Genomic DNA, 26,133 nt, shown 5'->3' with positions numbered 1-26,133 from the left:
TTAAGTTTATTTTATTCGTGAAGATGAAAAAAATCTCCATAGTGTATGAAAAAGTATAAAATAGTGTTAAGATGGTAACGCTATAGCATGCAATTGCATTACTCCTGTGACATGACTTAATGGATTTTGGTTGGAGGTCATACCACAATGAATCTCACACCTGCATGCAAAAGAGATGTTCATGAAATATTCAAACAGCATCAGCAAATGAACTACACTCACTCTGGCACATGAGTTTCAATGCACTGGTATGAAAGATTATTCATTAGAGCTTAGATGTGCATCTACTTGCATGTATAGGTATGTATTAATATTGTCATATGAAATATGTTCTTTGTAACTTTATTTAATTACATTAAGTTATACACCCACATTGCTTTTTTTCTTCCAGAAAAACCTGATTGTAATACTAGTGGATCTTAAATTAACATCTTACAAACTCAATCCCTGTAACTCAGATCCTGCTCAGGGTCATGGGCGGCCTTATCCCAGAAGGCTCGGGACATTAGGCCAGGTGCCATTCCATCACAGGGCACACACACCCACACATCGGAACATATACACACACACACACACACACACACACACTCTCACTATGGAGAATTTGGAAAAGACAATTAGCCTAATCTGCATGTTTTTGGAAAAGGAAACTGGAGTACCTGGAGGAAACCCATAAAGCACAGTGAGAACAAGCAAACTCCACACCCACAGACCTGAGGCTGAAGATGTGAGGCCATACCTCTACGCCAAAGTGCTGCCTGTCTTAATATCTATAAACAATAAATCAAGTTTCTGCAAGATTGAAAATGTAGTTTATGTGTAGCAGATTCCTAAATCCAGTCTGTCTTATATCTATTTGACTATAAAAGACATTTTTCTTAATTTGTCTAAATTTGCAAAACAGGTTGTTCTTGGTTTCTGTGTCTCTCTAAACAATTTCCTTCATATTTTTCTCATATATCTTTTCTTCATATCTGTTTTGTGTGGATTCGTGTAGTCTGTGCACCATGTGGGCATCATGTGAGAGGGCATGGTCAGCATAAAACAGGAAGTTTACCCTAATAATCCTGTAACAGGACAAAATTATTAATAAGATTTTTCATAAACTTGTAAAACTGTTATGAATAATATATCATACATAGGATATAGAAATGTAACATACAGTAAGCATAATAAGCATGAACACCTTCAGGAGCCAGGCTCGATTCCTATCTCTGTGTGTATGGAGTTTGCATGTTTTTTCTGCTTTTGGTGGGTTTCCTCCCACAGTCCAATGACATGTAGGTTAGGTAAATGGCGTTCCCAAATTGCCCGGAATGTGTAAATGAGTGTATGTGTGTGTGTCCTGCAATGAATTACCACCCTATCCAGGGTGTACCCTATCTCGTGCCCTAAGATCTACTGTAAGTTTGGATTTATTTTCAAAATTCTACAACCATCCTTTTGTTGTTGTTGTTTTTTTAAACCTCAAATAACACAAATTGCATAAGTTACACAGTAACAACATGATTATTAAGTTTTAAGTAGCAACATCATCATCAACAACCTTTGTGAGACCCAGTTTCACCACGATGAAACGGGATCTCATGAAGACCATCCCAGGAAAGCAAGACCAAAACTTACCTCTGCTGCAGAGAAGTTCGGTTACAGTAACCAGCCTCAAAAATCACCAATTAACAACACTTTAGAGTAGAGCCATTGTGAAGGCATCTCAATATCAACTGTTCAAAAAAGATTTTTACTCTTAGATCACTGAATCATGCAGTGGACTGGATGGAGTGGACTGCAGATTTACTTTGTAGAAACCTGGATGTGGGGTTATATTTGGATCTGTAATGAGCAGAAGCAATGGTGTAAAGAGAGACTCCTCAAGACTTCGTGAGGAAGAAAAATGTGTACGTATCAACATAATCAGGTTAGACCTCAATGAACACAAAGGTGTAAACCAATGAAATTAGCAAACATGCCACCTTTATTGACCAAACCTGCCATAAAAATGTCATTCATTACAGGAACAAAAAAATTAAGAATATAAACATTTTCCGTTAAGATTTACAACATTTATGCCATATCCTTTTGGGTGTTTGTTTTATTAGTGGTAAGAAAGTTTAGACAAGGCTGTAAATAAAAAAAATTCCATCCGAGCCTGCTTATTAGCTAACAGCTAACAGGATAAACCACTCGCCTCCTGACCTCCGATTGCACGCGCGGCCCTACGTCATCACTGCTGCGACCGTCGCGTGCACTGAGTTGCTAGGTAGTTTCTGTAGACGGAGTAAAGACAACAGAAGTGAAGGCTGGAACTATCATATTTTTACTGTAACAAATAATAAAGGTAAACCTGTTTAATTTTTTTTTGTTGCATAATTGTACATATTATTATTAGACAAAAATAACGCATTATTTTATAGCAATTAAAATACATTTCAGTGAAAAAATAGTAGTCAATTGGTGGATTAACAGGATTTGTTTGTAACTCAAGTTTGTCATGAGAACTGTGTGTTTCAGATAATGTCCTGACTGCTTCTTCTTCTACTTTTTTTTCTTTTTCATCATCTTCTTCTTTATGATACTCCCTCACTGTTTTTGTTTTCGAGCTTGAACTCCTTCTACAGCTTCGCGCGTTGCCATAGTAACGCAACATGCACGCGCATTGTAGTCACGCGCAGCACAGTTTCTCCCTTGTGCTGTATAGTGGGTTTATAATTGTTTTTATTAACTTTATTGTAAAATAACGACATTTGAATCCACCTTATGATCATTATTATTTATGAGAATGGTCAAAACGAGCTATAATGCCAAATTATATAAATGGTTATACAGAGTCAAGCCACATAATGTTTACAAACTTCAGGATAAAAAAAAATTATACTAAATTTATTATTAATAGACGTTATAAATTGACAGTTTTTATTAATATTATATAAATATCATATGCATTGTATTGTTTTTCTTTTCCTGAAGTGTGTGTGCATTTTTTATTTGTCTGACTCTGTATATACAGTATAAAGATACACTGATCAGCCATAACATTATGACCGCTTACCTACTATTGAGTGGGTCGCACTTTTGCTACCATGATAGTGATGCATTGTGTGTTCTGACATCTTTCTATCACAACCGGCATCAGCCTTTTCATCTGTTTCACCTACATTAGCGCTTCTATTGAATCAGACTACACGGGCTGGCCTTCGCTCCCCATATGATTCAGTAAGCCTTGCCCACCCATGACCCTGTCACCAGTTCACAACATTTTGGCACTGCTCAAAGTCACTTAAATTCTTATAGTTACCATTTTTTTCTGCTTCCGACATATTAATTTCAGCGTCATTGTAAATATATTTTGTAAAAGTAGCTACTGTGAGAAGGGCTAAATTGTAATGGCTGGACAACAGGTCAGAGCAGCTCCAAAACTCCAGCTCTTGTGGGATGTTCCCAGGCTGCAGTGGTGAAGACAAACCAAACGTGATCCAAGGAAGAAAAACCAGTAAACTGGCAACATGGCTATGGGTGCCCAAGGCTTGCTGATGCACATGGGGAGTGAAGGGCTTGCCTGTGTAGGATGATCCAATGAAAGTGCTAGTGTAGCTCAAATTGAGGAAAAGATACATTTTGGTTGTGATAGAAACATATCAGAGCACACAGGTCATTACTGTTTTTGTGTCAAAGTGAGGGTTAGGGTTGTTATGGCTGATATAATATAGAAACATATAGAAACAAATAGAAACATCTAAACATACAGAGTTTATAACAGAGTCATAGCAGGTCCAGAGGTATTATTACCACACCATGCCATATGCCATAAGTAAAGCAAAACTAAACGTTTTTCCAAACCTAAGCAAGTTTGTCTGTTTTTGTTTGTCTTTATGGTCACAGGTGGATGTGGTTTAGCATTATCATTAGATGAAATCCGGCTGACATGCAGAGACATTTCATGCTTCTATATCGTGCTGCATTGTGAACCTGTACATTTTACCCATGGCTTCAGTGAAACATAACCAGGAAAAGCAGGCACCCTTTTACCATGGTTATGGCAGCAGAAGACAAACGAGCGCAGAGATAGTGACAGAAGCCCGACATTCTCTTAGGACTCTTCAGACAAAGCGGCCATTCACCCCAAGAGAGGAGCATCGGCAGCTTTTTGGAGGATCAGCCCGTGCACGTGATGGAAGGCCACCCTCGTCATTCAGGTTTTTAAAAAAAAAAACAGCAACCTTGGTTTCCTGTAGAATGTTCACTTTTCATGCTAAAAATATATATTTCATAATCTCCTACAGCCTTCACGCTAGGAATTTCGAAGCTCCTGAGTCTAGGCCGAGTTCAGGGACCCGCCTCTCTCCTTTGGAACATGTAAGTTGATTTTTCTGAACTATGAAATCTTGTATGATTATGAGAAGCAAAAGTTAACACCTAAATATTAATCAGAAGCCCAAGTTGCCACTTTCTCTGGATGAAGGCTACGGTGAATGTGAAAAAGGTGTGCCCAAACCTCCGGTCGAGCATATGGATTTAAGAGTTTCAGGAAGAGCTCAGAAAAGGCTGGTCAGAGCAAGATCGCTTACGCTGGTATCATCTACGGATCAACGCTCAAACGGTATGAGGAGGCACAAATAAAGATAAGATAGGCAAGTGCATGTAATACTGTCTCACTTGAGGGGAAATTACTGTGCTCGAGGTGAACAAAATGCATTTTTAGTGAGCATAAAAGCACGTAAAGTAATTCCTTAGATAAACCATAAATGCCTCTGAGTGCACTGAATAAGTGGTGCATGGCATGTTGCTATATTTGCATACTGTGACCTGATTGGCTCATGTGTTTAATGACACGATAACACTTTGGCACATTTTCAGTTCTAGTTTAGACATTTCACTGTGCTTTTCTGTGCTGAAGTGTTGAAAATGCTGCAGGGTGCTAAAAGATTTGATTTAATTTCCAGCAAAAAATAAAGTAAAAAAAAAAAAAGAGTTACCTGTTCTATATGTTGCTATTTGCTTAACAAGTTAACAGTTAATGCTAATGTTTGAGTCCCCCCAAAGTGTGTGTGTGTGTGTGTGTGTGTGTGTGTGTTAATGCTTTAGCTAAAATACCTCTCTGATAATGCATTTTTTACATACTCTAAACTTCCTGTATTTTACCCCTGCTCCAAATGCATTGTTTCAGTGGTTATGTAAATTAGTTTCTAGTGAGCTGAGCAACAAGCTGGGGGAGGGGTGTCTTCTTATGTGAGGTCACATTAGGGGGGAAATCTCAACATTTATTTATATAGCACTTTAAAGCAACCTAAGTTAAACCAAAGTGCTTCACAGCACTAATAATTACAATAAAATAGCAATAAAAAAACAAAATAAAACACATCATTATAAATAAATAAATGAAAAATATAAATGGAAATGCATAAAATAAAATCTAACTGGCTTGTTTAAACTCCAGGCAGCAGAGAAAAAACACATCCAAGTCTTAAAGAGAGGTTAATGCCTGTGTTAGTGCACGGCAATCATCGAACTGCATGCTATGGTTCTCCAGCACTAGAACTGATGACGTTGTTGAACTGGTAAACCAATAAAAAATGTAAAGAAAGTTGTGAACAACATCATAGATAGCTCAAGGAAAGTCGGTTTAAGTCCAGCCAAATAAGAGAATAAAAGAATAAGATTGCTGCTCAATACTTCTGTTTCTCGCTATTCATGTGAAAGTCCATTGTTAAGAAAGACTGAAGGGCCTTTTTCCCGTAACCTTGATCCTGTCCCCGTCCACCCACTCTGACAACTGTTTAATTGCGTCACTCACCCGGTGGAATGACAGAAAGAATAGATTCTTTTATAAGCAGATTTGTCTCCACGAAATGAAACAATAAAATCCATGTGTAGGAATGTGTTCTCACGGTTTATAATTCTTATAACTTGCTTATCGCTTATACAGTATTACCTTGCCTTTGTGTTATCTCTTTTTTTTTTAAATCATGATTTGTTACCAAAACAATGGTTTCCTTTATAGTCAGGATTCATCTATTAATATTAATTTAATCACAGAGTGCATCCTCTCCTTGCATGTGATTTTGTATCTTGATTTCTACAGTTCCTCAAACCGACAGTGCTCACAAACCCCCCCAAGAGCACAAAGAGCCTCTTTCCAAAGAAAAGACAGCAAGACTCTCGGACACCAGGTACACTTTTTAATCTTCATGTCTTTATTTAGTTTTCACCCCTTCTCAGCTCATGTTTCTCTTATCAGCAATTGTGTTCTTGCCCATAACAGCAACCCTGAGTTAGTGTTTTCACAGTTTCTAAGAGAACAGCAATAAAATATTTTATAACCAGTTGACAGCTCTGTAACAGCTTCTTAAACTTATTAGAATTTGGTGTGTTAACATTTAAGGCTTTTAAAATAGATTTAAGGATTAACGTAATAAATTCAGTCTTCATGAAGTGTTTTATTCCAGCAAGTGGTTGAAAGGAAGTCAGGGATTGCTGGGAATTACTGTCCTGAATCAGGAAGCGTTCAAAGTGCTTCTTTCATGGCATTAGATTACTAGCGTGTCTTATGTGGATAATCGTCATGTCCCCACCAGATGTATGGTGGAAAGTACCAGAGGACCCATAAGACAGACAATAAACCAGAGTAAACAGAAATGAAATGCCGTCACGGCCAACATTTATTGCCTAATCAGTACTGCAAAGTAGCATAAGATATGAAATATGATGTCAGACTTTCAGCTTTGTTTACACACAGCTCGAGTGAATGGGTAAGAATTGCAACACTTCATTTTTTTTATGTGATCCAAACACAAAATGAATTGCAAAACTGGCTGCATATCGGTTTCATATGCATGAGTAGGTGATAAGGACATGAAAGGTATTTCCAGTATAACACTTGCTTTTTGGATACTTCACTGTTAACTCTTGATATAAAGTCCAAAATATAACTGTTACTGCCACTGAAACAAGGCATCATTGGACTTCTGATTAAACCACTCAGAGAGAAAAAATTCGGCTAAAGGCAAAACACCCCATGAACTATTGCAGGAAAGCTCAGTGATTTCTGCGTGGTCCTGGCTTCAGGCAGTCATTATAACTGCAAAGGATTTACAGCCAAGTATTAGGAATGACTATGAAATCTCAAACATTTAGACGGGGATAAGTAAGAAATTGCATCGATTGTGGTTATTATGGTTATTTATATTTCCATTTTTTTAATAGATAGGTTAAAGAAATTAACAAGAACGGGACCAGATATAGAAAGTGCTCTAATTTGTATACTGATTTAGGTTAAAAGTAAAAAAATAAATAAAAACTTGACATGATTAAGCCATCTCTACCACTTGGTTGAGGTACCCTGTGCTAAAAGATCCTGTGCACTGTGATGCTCAATATCCAAATAGCACTGATATGAATTATATTGATCCATAATCCATAGTACAAAAAATTAAGTTAATGAAATGGCTAATTAATTCTATGACGGAGCTACATCTCAACCGCTACTCTATTTGGTAGAGTATAAGTAACATGATTACAAAAAAAAAGTTTTTTTTTTTTTAAAAAAAGAGGAAGGGGCCAGATATAGAAAGTGCTCTAATTCTTAAACCGATTTGCATTTACTGAATATATTAAAAAAACAAAAAAAATTCTGATGAAATCTGCACTTAGAGATCAAGTCCAGCAGTTAATTTCAACATCAATATTGTTTACTAGACAAAGGTCTGTTTTCACAGAGGCACTGGGTTTACTGAGAAGGCAGTCGGTTTTCCACACGTGTCTCTGCATGAATGTGGAGTCGTTCCTGAAACTGCTTTACAATCATGGACATTGTAAATGTGTAAAGGTTGTAAATGTGGCAAGGTATAAACTTTAAGGAACATCTACATTTCAAGTACACACACACACACACACACTCACACTCACACACTCTGTCTCTCTCTGATACAGTTGATAATGGAGCACTATTAGATTATGAGGGCGGGCTGCTCTGTTGTCAGTGAGCGTAGATTCGCTCAAGACTCTCACGATGAGATCATGTCTCAGACTAAAGGAGTCCATCAAAAAGAAGGGCATTATCAAGTCATTAAGAGGGCCAAACAGAAATCGATACCCAAAATATGCCCGGTTGTACCGTTAAAAAAAAAGCACTGTTCTGCTACTCTTCAGCAACGTGTCATTTATACAGTCAAAATAGCATTTTCTGTAGTACAGAACAAAAGGAACAAGACTCACAATGACTCTGCGCAAACGACTCGGACGTAAGCACACGATCTTGTGGTTTCCTGTGTGTTGCATGCACAAGTTTACACTCGGACCAGTTTGCATGCACTCACATTATGCAAAGCTCCAGATGTATCAGAGATTGTTGGTACTGCGGGGAACCGAGCACATGACATGAGCAGACCTGTTTGGGACTCTCCGTGTATGCGGGTACCTGAACATTGCAACAGGGACACCTTGTGGCAATGTATTCAAAAAGATATCTAAAAAAAAAAAAAAGGATTAAATAAAGCAGGTGTTTGCAGTATGGTGATTCTAATATGTGTCTTTATGTGCAGAGAAAAGCTAAGAAAGGAGAATTTTTTTTCTTGACTTTTTTTCTTAGTTTGACTTTTGTATGTGTGTGTGTGTTGGTGTGATTAGCAGAGCTCCACGGCCCAGCAGTGCTGACTTATCTCAAGCGAAAAGAACAAACCCAGGTTTGTTTCATCTCCAATACATACCGTACGCATACACTCTGTCAGCTCATATGATTAAACCCCGAAGCCTGATTTGTAGATCTGACCTCTGATCTGAAACACAGTGGCTTGTAGAATATTTCCTGCTTCCTGCAATGCAAATGTCTGCGCAGAACCCAGGCTAATCAAACGACGTGTAGGCGCGTAGTTTTGACCTTTTCGTGCTATGATGAACATCCTGTATTTCTATACAAGTGAGAAGCACTGATGTGAAGCGAGTAGGTGTAAAGCAGTCATGGTTTGACTGGTGTTTGCGGGCCATCTGTTCTCTGTCAGGTGCTGATAGAATCGGAGATGCGGCAGGAAGTGATGAATCCGTCTTCTGGACCTCGGAGGTGTTTCCTGTCCTTGAAACGATCGAGTCTATTCCTCCAGGTGATTAAAATGTATAAAATAATGGGATTTATCTGTGTTAGTATGTGTCTATGATGGAAAGGGTTGAATCACAGCGACCAGTCACATTATCTAGTATATGCAGAAGACGGCAGATGGCGCACGTTTCGATGGATGCACGTGTTGCCAGGTCACGTCCTTGCCAGGTCACATGATATGGAAGATTATTCCAGGGAAGAACAGAAATCATGATATTTAAAGTCTGTGGAATAAAAAGGGAAGCACAGTAACGAAGGAACAAGAGCTAGAACTGTGAAATATTTAAGCACTTTTTAAGGAAATAAAACCTATGTAAACCTCAGCACTTCTTTTTTCCGTTGTCCCAATGCTAATGTGTGTGCCAGGCGTTTTCTATTTTTAATCCTTAGAAAGTCAGCTCAAACTCAAGGTCAATTAGGTTTAAATCAAACATCCTCATTTTAATCATTAGTTTACGTTTGTGATCTCTGTCAGTCAGTGCCAAAAACATCAACAGATTGAACCTCGTATAAGGGTTTCAAGGAAATTTGAACTTCATCTTTGTTTGTCTAACATTTAGGAGAAATTGCATCGGAGGAGACTATTCAGCAACTCTGCGATGCTTGTTTCCATCTCCATAACCTCCTGGCGGAGAAAGGCATGCTAGGAAAACGTTTTAAGGAAAGGTCCTCGGTTTTGCGGACGCTGTTCCGGCTGATTGATGTTGGATCAGACCAGCTGAACTTAACACTAGCTCAACTCATCCTTGCAGTATGTAGACAACCCGAGTGCAGGGCCGCAGAACCCCCCTTTGGGGGAATCCAGGACTTAAAATTTGAAAAGTTTAACTTTTTTTTTGTGTGTTATTTCAGCTCGACGTCAGCGGAAACAACCTGCTGAACATTTGCAAACTCATATTTAAAATAAGCCGGATTTCCAAAAATGACTTCCTGTTCCAGGACAGCCCGGTTATAGGTGTGTCTGTGTTCCCAACTACCTTGTACACTTATTAACTTTCCTTTACACTCAGCTTGTTATTGTCTGTGTGTGTGTGTGTGTTTAGATTCCCTGCTGGCACTGATGCAGCGTGAGGATTTTGCCAGCACTGGAGAGGCTGTGCTGTACTGTACGGGCTCCCTGAAGCTCCTGTCAGGAAACAGCACCCTCTCCAGGTTGCTCCTGGATAAAGGCTTTATTGCCGCTTCGCTCAAGCTTTCTCAGAGACTCATTCAGCTTGCAGACCCTAACAAGTTAGCTGGGCATGTAATGGTACAGGTGAGTGACAGACAGATAAATAGATAGATATGTATATATTAATAGATATATCTATATAGATAGAGAGACAGTGAGACTTGAGATTTTGACCTCTTGACCCCCTCGCAGGTGACGGCAGCTCTGCGAAACATGGCCGACTTGCCCGAGTCCCGTTCTTCCTTTTCATCCAAAGATGTTTTCTCTACGTTGTGCACGGTCATAGATCATCACCAAGATGACCAGGACGTGTGCCTTAACATAGCTAGGATATTTAGGTACAATGGCTTTGAAATAATTTTTTTTTTTTTTTTTTTTTTTCACACAAACTCAACCAGTGTCCATGTGCTTTTGTAGAGATTGATTTGTGCTTAACTGTCGCAACACCACTCGAACTCACCACTTGAAACCTCTTTCACTGGTCTCCTTCCTGTTTGTGTAGTTTCATACACACGACACAGGAAAGGCTAGTTGCACTATCAGCAGTAATGTTCCGTATGGCTTTTTAATCGGCCATTATTTCTTGATAAGTCCTGACGGCGGCCTTATCGCCTTGCCGTTGCGTGTTATTTTCTCAGCCGAGTCACATCCTAGCATGTGCTTGTGTGTGTTCTGTGTCTCCAGCAAACTGTCCTGCTATGCCGAGTGCTGCTACACGCTAGCCGAGACATCGAGCTGCTACAAGCTATTTTTAGCCCTGTTGTGCAAACACAGCAGGAAACAGGTGAGTCCAGCCAAAAGGTATATGTATGCTAAAGTCACATACACACAAACACACACAAACACTACAGTAGACACTTCTGCTTTATTGAGAGAGCAGTGTTCAATAGACATGTGTGAGTTTTCTCTTCCACTATTCGCTGTCTACATGTTTTTTTTAAATTTCAGATATCTAGTGTTGTGAAGACATAAACATACACACTTCACATGCAGAACACACTGTTCTTATTGACTTCCTTATTGCAGGGAACATATTGAGCTCTGTCTAGTGGAGCAAGATTTTTATAGGTTATAAGTCAACACTGTGTACCAAAACATACAGTAAAGAAAAAAAATGATTGCAAGATTTCATAAAATTATATATATATGTGTGTGTGTGTATATACTGAATGAATTCTTTAACATGACTATTTACTCCTGATCAAATCTGCATTGTGTCTAGGCGTTGGTGGTCCGTCTTCTGTTCACGGTAGGAAACCTGGCGGCGAGGAGCAACGAAGCCAGAGAGCGAGTGTTCAAGGAGGAAAGATGCATAGACGTTCTCTTAGAGCTTTTTCAGAGCTATCTGCAAATCAAGAATCCTGTGCAGGACGACGAGGACGTCCTGATCAAGCTGATTCGAGTCTTGGCCAACCTGTCCATTCACCCCAATGTAGGCATGGCGCTGGCAGGGAATCGGCTGTGTGTGGAGCTACTACTGAAAGTGCTGGGTCAGCAAAAATATTCTCTCTCTCTCTTACACACACAAACACATATAGGCATGCACCCAATGCTAGATTATATTTGTGTCTTCTGCTCTCTACATGTTTTCTCAGACATGGACAAGAAATATTTCTTTCGTTATTGGGTACAACATCACTTTCGCTCCTACGTGGGAGTTTTTCGAGTTGGCACAGAAAGGATGAAGAGGCGGTGAACATTTCCTGCTCTGAAAGCATGCAGGACAATTGTCTAATCAGCACTTTTTGAGTTTTTCTTTTTTCTTTTCTCACTCTGTCTCGTTAAAATAAACACAACGTACAGTCACGCAATAACTGTAAACCTAAGTGGCGGATAAAGTGCACTGATTCCCAGCATGCAATGCTGCAGATAACAAAAAGCACTGAGCTGTCATTTCCCAGTTTCTGTTTTTTTCTTTTTTCTTTTTGGTAGACACGCGGTCCTGTTTGTTCAGCGCATGTTTCCGAGACACAGAAAAGAAACGTTTTGTGGTTTTAAGGCTCAAACCGAAAGCCACTTTCAGTCCTGCATGGGAGTTCTTGCACAGGCTCGGGGAGAGGTGAAGGGGTGCTTATCATTTCCTGTTAAGAAAAAAACAAAACAAAACATAATATATAGAGAATTTTAACAGCATTTATTTTTAAATTAGTGAGTCATAAACTGGACAGAATGCACATCAGGCAGCATTTCAAATAACAGGTTGTGTATAGTTTATTCAATTTTGTCCAAACATAACCGCACTTTGAAGTATGAAATTGTTAGATGGAAAGATCTATATTAAGAAGATTGAGATGGTTCTCACACATCTGCCGTTCGTCTGGTAAATTTAAATAACTTCCTGTTTTTATGATTAAAAAAAAAAAAAGAAAAAAAAAGACGTCAACTCAAATGGAAAAAGAAACCGAGACAAACATATCGCGGCGAGCAGACGTGCCTCCTGAACGGCTCGCGTGGCTGCAGGGTGACACCAAAATTTCGACAATGCAAACCGCAGCTCTTTTTTCAAACAGGATGCTGCAGTGCTCTAATACAACGTTGCGCTGTAATATTCACTTTGGTTCAATATCAAGATTGTGAGTCAGAACAGAAAGGCTCATGATCTGTTCCTAAACTACCCGAGATTGCGTTTGAAACCGAAATCAGACAAATCTGATGTTTACGCACCAGTTCAGCTCGCGCTCCGTTTCAACAAGTTTGAATTTGTGAGCAAATGTCTGGAAATTAACATTTTGGACTTGGTGTGTTTCAGAGCTTAGGCCTGTTAAGGAGAGTACAGAGTTAGTACTGAATGCGACAACCGCCATCAACAACCTGTCTTACTACCAAGGAGATGGCTGTGTCGTCCGCGTCCGTCACGCACACGTCTCCGAGCGTAAGGAAAAGACGATCCAGATGATACACATTTTTTTATTCTTGTGTCAGATTTATTAATCATACTTTGCTTAACTGGGCGTGTGTGTGTGTGGTTGCAGTGTTGCTGAAGCTATTATTGAGCTCAAATATGGACGCAGTCCTGGAGGCTACACGTGTGTTTGGGAACCTTTCTCAGATCCAAGAAGTACAGCGCTTTATCATCAGTTACAAAGGTGTGTATTTTACAGGAACGGGATTTAACATGAGTCCTGAAAGCTATACATGTGTGTGTGTTTGTTTGTGTGTGTCTCAGTGCACCGGTTTGTCGTGGCTCTGCTGGACTCGAAGAACCCAGACATGTGCTATTCGGCATGTGGAGTCCTCACCAACCTCGCTGTGGATCCCAAGAACAGAACCGTAATAAACCAGGAAGGAGCCATACACAAGTAAGCTGTTATATTTGTACATTCTAAATCGTCTCTGTTGCTCGAAAAACACCTCCTTTACCTTTTTTGTGCAGGTTAATTGATTGTCTGCGAGACTTTGGGCCTCAGGACTGGCTTTTGGCTTCACAGGTGTGTCAGACGCTGTGGAACTGCATTGAAGATGGACAGCAGGAGTATGCACAGGAGCTGCTGGAGATTATCTCTCTTTATTCAAGTACATACAAACACACACACACAAACTAGTCTAACCTTAACTGAGTCTAACTCAGTACCCAAAAATAAACCATTCGGCTCTGGAAGTGAAAACATCTATTTTGGTATTTTGGTTCCCAAATCATTGGTACCTTTTAAGAAAACAAGTCTAAATTATTATTGTCACATTTCAGTTTTTCCATTCTAACAGACGTACTTTTCCGTACAAAAAAAAAAAATGCAAGCAGCAGACCCCTAATCCTTCATACAGTCAACTCCAAAATTCCCTAATACCCTTAATGAATAAGTGAATGTTAATATCTAAAAAAAAAAAAAAAAAAGGACACACGTGCAATAAGTGATTTTGTTTTCTTTGCTTTAAACAAAGGCTTTTATCATCAAACGATATAAAAAAAAAATACAGTTTATAATAATGTAGCCTCCCACCCGAAGTTTTAGTATTCGGTAAACCTCCTCCCTGTGAGAACGACAGCACTCAACCTCTTTCTGTAACGTGACCTTCATGCACAACCTTATTCTTGAGAACTCTAAATGACCCTTTTATCAGTTTTTTTTTTGACTGAGAGGGCTCAGTGTGAGACCTGGATTTTTATGTCATGGCAAAGCATTTTAATGTCTGTTTTGGGCTCAATTGCAACCACCGTGTCAGTTAAAATGTATTAAATGAAATTCATTACTCCCCTACAACACTGGCAGGAAAAAGAACAAAATATAAGCAATTTAAAAAAAGAAAGAAAAAAAAGAAGTTAATTGCATCAAAGTTCATGTTGTTGCTGATTTTTTTCAATGGGTGCCAATAATTTTGGAGTTAACTGTCTGTTTGTTTTCTCATGACCATCCAGGAAACCAAAGTGTCTGAGTCAAAGTTTGACAGTCCTTAGTTTGAATGCAAAATCAATTTAGCCAAGTTCTTCAATGTTTTCGAGGTGTTTCCTCTGCCAGGAGGTTACGACTTGGTTGTGTGTGGATTGTTTTTGTGACGACACTCACAGAGACTTTTGTGCTTGCGTTACTCACAGGATTGTGAACCATCCGATCTGTTTCTCTTTACCATTTCCAGACCATGAGGCTTTGCAGTGGCCATCTATCAATGACATAAAGGCTTACCAGGAGGCATGCTGGGAGATGGAGTTCTTACCTGTCGCGGAGAGCCTGAAGAAACGGCTGCAAAGATAAACAAACCAGAACAAGACATAATCCAGACATAATTCAAAAAGTTGTTTTATTTCAGTAATTCAATTCAAAAAGTGAAACTCATATTATGTAGATTCATTAGACACAGACTGATATATTTTCCATCTTGATGATTATGACTTAAACCCAAAGTTCAGTATATCAGAAAATTAGAATATTGTGAAAAGATTTTATATTGAGAGACTCATGGTGTCAAACTCTATGCAGCTAATAGAGCTGATAAATGGTCTCTCAGACTGGTTCAGTAGGCTGGCTGTTTACAGAGTGCTGTATCCCAGCACATTAATGGAAAGTTGAATGGATGGAAAAAATGTGGTTAAAAAAAGGAGCACAAGCAACAGGAAAAACCGCACCCACAGGTGTGAAATGATTGTTAAAAGAAGCTAATGTAAGAATTTAGGGAAGATTCACAAGGAGCGGACTGCAGCTAGAGTCAGTGCTTCAAGAGCCACCACACATAGAAGTATCCAGGACAACTGTCACATTCCTTATTCCTTATCCTTCTCGAACCAGAGACACCGTCAGAGGCGTCTTACCTGGGCAAAGGACAAAAAGGACAGGACTGTTGCTGGCCAATGTCCTCTTTGTTTGGAAATCAAGGAGGAGAGGCACAAAATCTAAGTTGCTTGAGGTCCAGTGTAAAGTTTGCACAGTCAGTGGTGGTTTGGGGAGCCATGTCATCTGCTTGTGTTGGTCCACTGTGTTCTATCAGGTCCAAGGTCAGCACAGCCATATACCAGGATGTTTTAGAGTACTTCATACTTCATGATGTCGGCTGACCAGTTTTATGGGAGAAGCAGTTTTTTATTTTCCAGCAGGACTTGGCACCTGCCCATACTGCCAAAAGTGGTCTCCCTGTGCTTGATGGACCAGCAAACTCACCTGACCTAAACATTATAGAGAATCTATGGGTTATTGTTAGGAGGAAGATGCGAGACACCAGACCCAACAACGCAGAAGAGCTGAAGGCCGCTATCAAAACAACCTGGGCTTCCACACCACCTCAGCAGTGCCACAGACTGATCACCTCCATGCCACGCCGCATTGCTGCAGTAATAAAGGCAGTCTCGACCAAGTATTAAGCGCTACTTTTCAGTAGTTCAACATTTTTTTGTTAAAAATCTTTTTTTTTATGGCTAAATTGTTTTCTTGGTCTTCAGTAATATTAAAAATTTCGGAGATACTGAATTTTGGCCTTTTATTAGCTGTAAGTCGTAATCATTAAACTTGAAATGTATCAGTCTGTGTGTCATGGATTTACATACGAGTTTTGCTTTTAGAATTGACCTACTAAAATAAATCCCCTTTTCGATAATATTCTAATTTATTGAGATGCACCTGTGTATACAACACATGCTGTACAGATATACACAGAGATATTTATCTAACAAGGAACATCCAGGACCTCAGGAATGATCTGAAGCTTTTTATTAAAGGGACCACAAGAACAGAATTAAGAGCTCGTGTTAAACACATACAGCAACATGATACAAAATAGCACACTGGTTCTCCTTTACACAGAACGGTAACACTTACATTGGTACCATCTGTACATCTCAGATTATCACTAAACCTTTAAAATATCTACCAGTGAGAAAAGACATATTCAGTAATAATAGATATCAAAAGCATAAAATGATGCCACATTCTGATTAAAACGTTAGTCACCTGCTATCCAAATCAAAGGGAGAACACTGTGTGTGTGTGTGTGTGTATTAGTGCAATGGCATATTTAACTAGCAGAACGTTGCTTCAATCAAACATTTCCAAGATGTTTCCTACTAATAATTATCTTTATTACCACAGGTTGGAGAAGTGGGGAAAGATAGGTTATGCATACTTATACGTTCCATATTGTTTTTTTTTTTTGTCTCAAGGTATTTTTACAATAAAATTGTCACCATGGAGTTTTTTAAGTTGTTTTTAAATCTCTATGCCCAAGTTCTGCAGGATTGTTTTTCAGAGTAAAAAAGAGGAATAATTCTTGAAATTCAGGTCATACAAAGACATTAAAATGTTTTATTTCCTTTATTAAACATTTTCTTATAAAAGTGTCCACAACTGAAATCAGTTTTCAAAAGATTTTTTCTTTTTTAAGAAAACTCATTGCTTCTTAGCATACATTTCCAAAAAAAAGAAGTACCCTCACTTTCTGTCTTTTTCACCACTTGTCTACACCCACCCTCTGAATGCAGTACATGTTTTTTTTTTTTTTTTTAGTAAACACAATCTATACTTCTTCAAACACGCACACAACATTTTAAAAAAAAAAAAAGCTGCTTAGTCATACTCCTTGAAAAACAAGCAGTGTATATATCATCCTGATCATCAGAGAGCCTGCGCATGGCAACACAAACGACCGTACGATCCTGCTCAAGTATGTAAGAACACTTACATACCTAAGGATTTTATATATATATATATATATATATATATATATATATAACAGGAGGTATTTATATTATAGCCTACGAATAACAATCCTAAAAACAATACAACTTAAAACAATAGCTTTTTTTTCCCGAGAGTTAAGATGACCGTGCGGTAAAGGGAAGACAGGCAAAGGGGTGAGGAAAGGGGATCGGGATGACAGGAAGCACATCGTCGCATCATCACATCATCAGGAAGACTGGTTTTATATTGAAAAAAAAAAATCACTTGCTCAGTTTGTCACTCAGGAAATGGTCATTAATGCAAAAAAAAAAAAAGGCTACATTACAGCTGAAAGCATATTGTTGCTATTTCAGAAAGAAAGTGCTTTAATATTTATGCCTGAAATACCAAAAAAAAAAAGGCTTTGATAAGATTTACATTTATATGTTTTATATATATAAAACACACATTGGTAAGTAGAGACAGAGTGGTAACTTACAGTAAACCAAATACAAGGGCTCAGATCAGACAGCTTTCTTTTAAATCTCTCTCTCCCTCACACACACATCTCACATTCACGTTTCATTCCTCTCTTAGTCTCACACATCCCACACATTAGCTTATGAAATCGATGGTTCTGGTGTTTTGAGAAAAAGCAGCATTAACCCCACAGCACCTCTGCGCTCAGTGCTGCACGTGACTAGGCACACGTTTACATTTACGCAGCTTCAATTAATGCTTAACTTAAATGCTCTTCTCTCCAGTCACTTGCACTACAAGATAATGATATGAAAAACAACAATAACAACAACTAGAACAAAGGCGTGGTAGTGCAACACTGCGTGCACCGATACTGGAGTTGTGGTGATTGGTTTTAAAGGAGCATCTTCATCTAGATGCATTTGAAACACTATATGGAGGGTTCTAGCCTCCTGAAGCTCGCAGTCTCAGGCTATTACACGAGTTTGCAAAAAAATGTCGCCATCTGCTGGTGGGCTTCGGCACTATAGGCCACACATTTCAGTCAGCGAGTGGGGTCAGACGGATGACTCTCCTTCCCTCTGGTCGGCGTCATCCTCCACTTCTGGCTGTTATTTAAATTTTTTTTTTTGTCGTTTTTACTTTTATTGACGTGTCCCACGAAAGCAACAACAACAACGACAGTGAAATTACAAAGAGAAACGGTAATAGCACTTCATGTCATATAGCGAGTGATGGCTCTTAGAGCGTAGAGCAGTTCTGCCTGCATACGCGCTTCCATAAGAAGCAAATTTACATGGACCTGGAAAGAGAAATGGAGACACGAGACGAAAAATAAGATGTCTTTAATCGAAGCGTAGAGGATTCATGAACAGTTTTGAGACGTGAGAGATGCCTTACCTTCTCAGAGTGCTGAAACTGCCTCCAGAAACTCTCATACATCCTCTTGGTGGTCTTCTCCGGGCTACACACCATAGTCTTGATGTAGACTTTAAAGCTGCGGTCTAGCAGTTCGTTGATCTCGCCATAATCGTAATCGTCATATCTAGGAATAAAAGCAAAATTTTTAGTTCAGCACACTCACAAATCGTATGCTTGTACGGCTCGTAACATGTGACTAGCGGAGACTGACCTGATCCCGAACATGCAGTGGATGTAGTTCCAGATGGCGCGGCGGAGCATGGAGGTGTCCACACCCTGGTGTGTGGCCATCGTGTTATAGGTGAGATTGTACGCAATCTGGAATTTCTCGTCGAGCAGCTGGCCAACGTCCGGGTACAGCCGGTTTACCAAGGAAAAGCCGTGGTCCTCCCAGCTGTAGTCCTGACAACCGAATAGAGCAGCACAATGAGTCTACCTTCCATCTAATTAAACTAATACAAGTGTTTGCAGGGTGATGCATCTTTTCTTTTTTTTTCTCCTCTTTGTCTCATCTTGATTTACCTGCACTCTAAAGGTCGGGACGTGTTCCCCTCTCCTAGAGAAGTCTTGGTAGCCGTAACTGGTGTCTTCGAAGTGCCTCGAGACGTCCCTGGACGGCACACACTCCTCGTCTTCTGTGCACATATCGCAAACCGTTCATTTTATACTAGTGGCTACAGTGTAATAAGTAAATAATTACTCTAACATCTTGAACAATCCACACGGAAACACCCATCCTTTCCCTAAACATACCCGTGGTGGCAACGAGCATGCTCTCGGTCTTCTCCCGCTCAAAGCGTGTGGCCATCTCCTCCTGACTGGCCTCTTCTTCGTCACGGCACTCCTGCAGCTGCTTCATCCTTTCCATCAGGACTTCAACTTCACCCAATTCTTCCAACTCCTTTAGATACAGACACATTGATCAGTGTCTACACTCAGGATTTACTGTTACAGCAGCTAAACAAAGAGATTTGTGTCAGATCTTCTACCTGCTGGTTCGCCACCATATCCTCCAGGGCACCGTTGCCATTAGCAATGTCGCACATGCAGTACCCACTGAGCGAGGGGGGTCTGAAAGTGTGTCCTCCTTCGGCGTGAATGTCTGGCGTGATCCCGCAACCGAAGGTGAACGAGGCCAAAGAATGGTAGTGTGTGAGCAGGACGACAGCGTGAATGAGCTCGGCTAAGGACCAGCTGTGCTCCTCGGCTTTCAGGAGGTTCTGGAGAATCAAGAAACACAGTTTTAAAGCATGATTATGAATCGTATGCTTGTTCAGGGATCATCTGAAATCCTAAAGGTTCAAAATCTAAACGCAATGCAGAATTATGATTTAATATGAATGGCCCTAAAGATCACAATCTCACTGCTGTTGCGTAATACCTCGATGTGCGTCTTGGTGAGCAGCCACGGCCGGTGAGCCAGGATCTTGTTGAGTTCTCCCAGGGCTCGAAGCTTCTGCGGGGCTCCATCTAGCCCATTTAGCCACTTCGGGTCCCCGCCGACCTGTAGGAAATCGTTCACGTGCAGGTTGACCAAGTAGGAACACTGGTGCCTGGCAGCAGCCTGACGGAGGAAGCAAGCACGAAACATGTTAAAACATGATGCCTAACCACCCACACACTGACTTACATCCATCACACCATGCCACCTTACCATTATGCCAATGTAGTGCCTGTAGTGGCGGGACAAGGGGCCGTCCATCTGGAGCAGGTAATGCTGTGTCCTCAGGAAGCAGTCTAGATACTGAGGGTGGAAGCCCATCACCAGGCAGATGTTGTCGAGGCGGCCGAGCGAAAAGGCGTCCTCGAAGATCGACTGCGTCCTGGTGTCCACTTTGCTGACTTGAAGGATCTGGGACAGGATAAGAAATTTTTTTTTTTTTTAATCTGAAAGTTCGATTCTGCTTTCAAACTGAGAAAAGGAACTTGAATCAGGTCTGACCTCTTTCTCAGGGATGAATCTGCTTGGTCCGTTTCCCAGTGGCCTGGGGATTCGTACTCCCATATCCTGTGCAAAAGAAGAGGGGGAAGTAAAAAAAATGTTTAAAAAAATCAAAAGAAGCTTTGCAAAAATATTAACAATCAGGTCAGAACAACTAGCAGGATTATAAAGACCTTTAATTGACACAGCCTGAACAAACAATGAACAAAAGCAAAGCAGTCATGTCTCTCGCCAAGCGAGGTTAATTTATTTATTTTTTTTTGATGGTTTTAAAAGTCTAGATGTATGTAGAGAAAATGAATCCTTGTTTAGCAAAGATGGCATCATGCACATGATTTTTGCAGATATTCAGGTTAGATAGAGCACCTTTCCAGGTCAGTTTGGAGACTTTTGGGACACCTTTGGGACTAAAGAAATATGTTTTGTCCTTGTATTGTTACAGCACTATTCTGGAGCACCACTGACTGAATGATTGACTGACTGACTGAATGACTGACTGATTGAATGAATAAATGCACTGTCACTGTATTGTGGAGGTAATTACACTTTGCTATTTAAAACAATTTGCAATGAAGAAGAGAGAAAAGGTGAACAAAAGAGGGAAAGAAAAAACAAGCACAGGTAGTGGGGGGGGACAGGACATGATAATAGTTTTCAGCAGTCTTTTTTTTTTAATCTCTTACCTTCTTACTGAGCCGCTCGCAGTGAGAGCAAATCTTAAACAAGGCTGCCACCGTTAGAGAAGTGTTTTTCACAACCTCGTTATCTGCCGACGCGTGTCTCATCTTCTGCTTTCTTTCCTTTTCTGTCTTTTTTTTTGCGCGAAGGTCCCCGTTTTAGTTTTAAATCCCTCTTTTTGTTCCTTTAGACATTGGCTTGTTGGTTTCTTCCCTTCTCCCCTTTTCTTCCCCCCTTCGCCGAGCCAGCGGTCTGCGCTCCACAGCGGAATTCCACACTCTCCCCTGACCCGCTCGAGCTAAATAAGAAGGCGGTGTTTGACTGACGCAGGGCTTGGCCAATCATCTTACGAAAACAACACAGCGTCAGCCAATGGCTGCGCGCAGGGGCGGGGCGTGTGGGGTAGGCTGAGGAAACTCACCAACCAGCCTGACATTATCAAAACCTTGTTAATCTTTTCTTTGTGTGTGTGTGTGTGTGTGTGTGTCAGGTAGATTAAAATAAAGGTGCTTAATTATAAAATAAAATAATACTAACTTATTAATTATTATAGCAGAAGTCACTTCATCTCCCTCTCTCTCTTTCTATACACACATTTTATATATATATATTTTTTCTTTTCATTTTTAATCTCTAGAGATAAAGTGACTCCTGCTATATCAGCCTGATTAGATAATAACACTTCCAGAAAGCAGATGAAATAAATGCAGTAACATTTGTAAATGGGTTCATTCAAAAAACTAAAAAAGTAAACAACAACAACAACAAAGGTGATAAAGCTGCAATACTGCAATCAGCACGACAACAACAACAACAACAACCCGAGATCAATTCTCGTCTTCCGCCTTTTTTTTCCTCCACCATGAGATAAACCAGATCGATGGTATTGGACTCTGTTTCTGGAAATACTTCACCTCTTTCTTTGAACACATCTATTTGTAACTATATATCCATGCATATATCGATCAGACTTCCTCAAAGGAGAGGAAACAGTATGGACTTTATCCTTTAAGGATCCCTCGGTTAAGCGGACAGTGACTATCTTATCTGTGGCGCACAAATATTTTTCAAGTCTGTTACAACTTACACCGATAAAGAAGCAAGAACTGAACGCCTCCGTTTCAACAGACACATTGTTAATTTAATGTCAATATTTTTTTATAGTTGGGCTGAGAATGAAGACTGTGGTCTGTGTGTGTGTGTTTAAAAACGACACAACCAACAGACAGGTTAAGTACACGGAATGTCATTGGAGGTGATACATGAGGCAAAACTCTCACACACACATTGAAACCCTGCCACACTGTCCCAGTGTCCGAGCAGCGAGAGCTGGAGTGATGGAGAGTCTATTCAGCATGTTCATTGTGTCAGTGTCCCCCCGCCCCCCCAGCACTCCTGTAAGAGAGGGGTGTAAACACACCAGAGCCGGAGTCAGCACTCTTTGACGAGGAGGTGGAGGCGGTGAAACAAGTCCCGCCGGGCCCTATGGCTCAGCAAACTCACACCACATTTACACTGTAAACCCTAATGCTCAAAGTAATTAAACATATTTAGTACTTAAATAATAACAATTAGTTCAAATTAATAGACCTTGATGACTATTTAGATATTGGTATTTATGAGTTAGATGTAGAAATGACACTTTTTAAGTTAGCTGAACAAATCTGATATTTTAAGTATCTGTAAGTACTTAATTAACAGTAACTGTCACCTTAAAGTTCCACCAACTTGAAATCTTCCAGACTAGCGATTTTGTGTGTGACGTCATCAGGGCAATAGGGCACCGGTGGCTCAGTGGTAGGTGTTTCGCCTGCCATGCGAAAGGCCCGGGTTCGATTTCCAATAACTGGATGAAGTGCCTGTTAAAGCCCAGATAAAATGGGAGGGTTGTGTCAGGAAGGGCATCTGGTGTAAACCTGTGCCAAGCTTGTGTGCAGACCGGATTGTCTGCTGTAGCGACTCATTGCCGGGAGCAGCCGAAAGACCAACAACAATTTATTTGATTTGCAAAAACTAAAAAAATATATAATTGCTATTAAATACTATGAGTTAGGCTACTCAATAATGCAAGTAAAGAACAATTAATATGAATGAGTACAACAACTCAAAAAAAAAAAAGTTTTGCCAACTTGATCAGTGTGTGTGAATAAACTTTAAACTTTTATTAGCTGTGTGTGTGTGTGAAAGGTTTAATAGGGCGCTTCACGGAGTCAAAGTTCAAATGCAAATGAAAAGATAACTAGCTTATAGAAAAACCTGAAATATAAAGGTGACTGTTATAGTGATTAGATTTTTATTATTCAAAGGACTTATTAGTCCTAGTGCGTCAATCAAAGCAGAGCGTTAATCAAGGAACAAAGAAGGAGAGAATAATCTCGTCAAGGTTTGCGGCTAGCAGACTCGAGCTTAAGTTAGTGTGCCTTAAGTTAGTTTGCGACTCTCTTTTTTGTTTTGTGCTGAACTCTAGCAGGCACACATAAAAAAAAAAGAAACCGCAGGCTGTCGGATGTTCAACAAGTGGCAGAATAAAAGTGCAGCCCTACTAAGAACCAGTTCCAACCTGACCTATCGCAGAGCGTTGAGGGAAGACGGAGGGAGAGGTTCGAGAAAAAAAAAAGAGAGAGAAAAAAAAAGCCACGATGACATAAGCCTAGCAACAGGAGACAGCCAATCACGAGCCAGAACAACAGTTTCAGGGTCCAATCTCTTTTTTTTTCCGCCTCACCAAAATCTCCCCCACTCTTAAGTTCCTTGAACAGGAGAAAGAAAAAAAAAAAAAGTTAAACTGCAGCTGTGTGCACAGTCTCCATGAAGAAGGAGTGCTAAGCTTTTATGAGCAAACGTTAGTGCTGTTGTGTATTTGAGAGGTTAACAGAAGTGCTGGTGATCTTTAGACTGGATAGTGTGTGAGATAATGCTGAATACAGGGGAAAAAAGGGGAAGAGAAAAAAAACTTTGTGATAAAAATAACTCATTATTCACACACTGTTGTGGATCAAACATGTTCTATAAAGTAATCCTAAGTAAGAAATATGGGCTATTGTTACTTCAGTTGGATAGCACTTTGTGTGTGTGTGTGTGTGTGTGTGTGTTTCATTTATTCTCTTTCTATCTCTTGAATCCAAAGTGCAAGAATGGCCAATTCAGTGCTTTCCTGCTCTCTTGAGTTTCCCACAGTGTATAGTGTGTAGCTGCTGACCGTGACTGTTATTATCACACACATACACACACTCACTTAACTGTCTCGAAGCTGTTAAAATAAAACAGACTTTGGCAATCAGTGCATCACTCAGCATTAACACTAGAGCAAATAGGGTGTTTGTCTGTTTGACCATTTGTTCCGCCATGTCCGCAGCAACTCTTTTTCCAGCGCGTTTGCTCTAGCTCTAACTCGCCGTCTCCTCCTCACTTTCCCACCCTTCCTCGCTTTCCTCTTTCGACCCCTCCACCCCATCCCACCCTTTTCCAGTGTTCCTTGGCTTCAGCGCTCGACTTCTGACAACTGGCCTGATCGAAGCAAGCCGTCCTTGCATCTGTCTTCCTGAGAGGTGTGGTCTACTAAGAACTCTCTCTCTCTCCCTCACACACACACACACACAAAGGAAACAACATTCCCAAGGCTACAAAGCATGCTCGCGCACATCTTTACAACTGCAACAAAGTATACAGGTTGAAAAGAAAATGCTTAATCTACAAGATTAATGTAATCCTGGAGATTTATGGCAGTTAAAGATTAGACTTTCAAAAAAAAAAATAAAATCTGTGTACACACCAAGCATGCCATGAACCCTGAAATGATCCGCAAAGATTACCGGTGATGTTTTTGGGTTGTTGGAAAAAGATTTTTATTTAATTTTTGTAATCCTGTCACATTTCGGATTGTCTGAAAACCCAGAGTAAACTTGGACAGAAGAACGGAAGGATTTTAGTTTTTCCAGTCTCTAATCTACTTCTTCCCAAGGCACTTAAATCGCTATTATTACCTAATATATAATGAGTGATTTATATTTATTAACACTAATACACTAATCTGCAGTAAGTGATTAAACTGGGCCGATGACACTTATTAGATGCATAAGAACAGAACATTTTTAATAATCTGGTGTGAAATTCACCTTCTTGAAGAAGAAGAATATACCGAAGCCCCCCAACCCCCCACAAAAACGAAAGAAACCTTCTCCTCAATTCAGAAACACTTTTACGCACAGAGTCAATCTGAGCTTTTGACGAATCCCGGAGCCGCATGAATGCCAGAAGAATAGGCGGAGGCCTGCGAAACACCGTGCGTTTGAGGAAGCCAGAGTTCCCGTGGATGTTATTTTAAAAGGCAGAACGCGCAGCTGTAGCAATACATGCAGAGCGCGGTGCATACGCGTAACACAATACAGCGTCCAGTAACGTAGGAGAAAGCAAAGCAAAAACGCCTTCCTCTGCTATCTTTAGTAATGTAAAACAACTAGCACTCAACCCTGACCGTGTGAGATTATTCAACTTTAAAGAGCATGTTCAGGAATAGGTATGAGATGATGGAGTCATGAGGGAGTCCTGTGGAGCAAACTGGCGGTGCGCTCTGCCAATCATAGCCACATCCGTGAGCACAGGTAGGCATAAGTGGGTGGATAGCGTTTAATCCGAGGGTGTTATAGTGCAACCCCCAACGTTGCACAAGGGACGATTCGGAAAAATGTTTGGAAAAACATTTGGGAGGTGGCCACAACTTAATTTGGGAGAATATCTAAAAAAAAAAGAGGTGGTAGACATAATTTCAGCATTCTCA

General features: G+C 40.1%; 2 protein-coding genes across 5 annotated transcripts in view; one reads left to right on the top strand and one right to left on the bottom strand.

Annotated features, from left to right (window-relative positions):
- The first annotated feature begins 1,865 nt into the window (after positions 1-1,865).
- On the top strand, positions 1,866-16,277 carry armc2 (armadillo repeat containing 2). 2 transcript variants are annotated; one of them, XM_053515529.1, is made up of 18 exons: positions 1,866-1,895; positions 3,877-4,190; positions 4,278-4,350; positions 4,426-4,594; positions 6,077-6,164; positions 8,620-8,675; positions 8,991-9,089; positions 9,646-9,836; positions 9,938-10,040; positions 10,129-10,340; positions 10,449-10,594; positions 10,941-11,040; positions 11,479-11,746; positions 13,006-13,128; positions 13,229-13,342; positions 13,423-13,555; positions 13,630-13,769; positions 14,829-16,277. In XM_053515529.1, the coding sequence occupies exons 2-18, from the start codon at positions 3,979-3,981 to the stop codon at positions 14,942-14,944; spliced, it is 2,343 nt and encodes a 780-aa protein (XP_053371504.1). In that variant the 5' UTR covers positions 1,866-1,895; positions 3,877-3,978; the 3' UTR covers positions 14,945-16,277. The 2 variants fall into 2 exon arrangements, with proteins under 2 accessions (XP_053371504.1, XP_053371495.1); XM_053515520.1 differs by lacking the exon at positions 1,866-1,895 and adding an exon at positions 2,176-2,335.
- A 98-nt stretch (positions 16,278-16,375) lies between these two features.
- sesn1 (sestrin 1) overlaps positions 16,376-26,133 on the bottom strand; it is a 37,734-nt gene continuing 27,976 nt past the window's right edge. The window contains exons 1-10 of one of the 3 annotated variants that reach the window (XM_053515562.1): positions 21,362-21,638; positions 20,679-20,744; positions 20,391-20,588; positions 20,118-20,300; positions 19,726-19,956; positions 19,490-19,637; positions 19,259-19,371; positions 18,948-19,138; positions 18,716-18,860; positions 16,376-18,617 (exon numbers count right to left, since the gene is read on the bottom strand). In XM_053515562.1, coding sequence (XP_053371537.1) covers positions 18,531-18,617; positions 18,716-18,860; positions 18,948-19,138; positions 19,259-19,371; positions 19,490-19,637; positions 19,726-19,956; positions 20,118-20,300; positions 20,391-20,588; positions 20,679-20,744; positions 21,362-21,463 — 1,464 coding nt within the window. In that variant the 5' untranslated portion in view covers positions 21,464-21,638 and the 3' untranslated portion in view covers positions 16,376-18,530. Of the gene's footprint in view, positions 18,618-18,715; positions 18,861-18,947; positions 19,139-19,258; positions 19,372-19,489; positions 19,638-19,725; positions 19,957-20,117; positions 20,301-20,390; positions 20,589-20,678; positions 20,745-21,361; positions 21,639-26,133 lie in introns of those variants that run through there. The other 2 variants (XM_053515551.1, XM_053515540.1) reach the window with 2 other exon arrangements.

The sequence above is a fragment of the Clarias gariepinus genome, chromosome 2 (genome assembly GCF_024256425.1).
Source record: "Clarias gariepinus isolate MV-2021 ecotype Netherlands chromosome 2, CGAR_prim_01v2, whole genome shotgun sequence".
In the NCBI taxonomy this organism is placed as follows: Eukaryota; Metazoa; Chordata; class Actinopteri; order Siluriformes; family Clariidae; genus Clarias; species Clarias gariepinus.
This window is presented reverse-complemented; position numbering and strand designations above follow the sequence as displayed.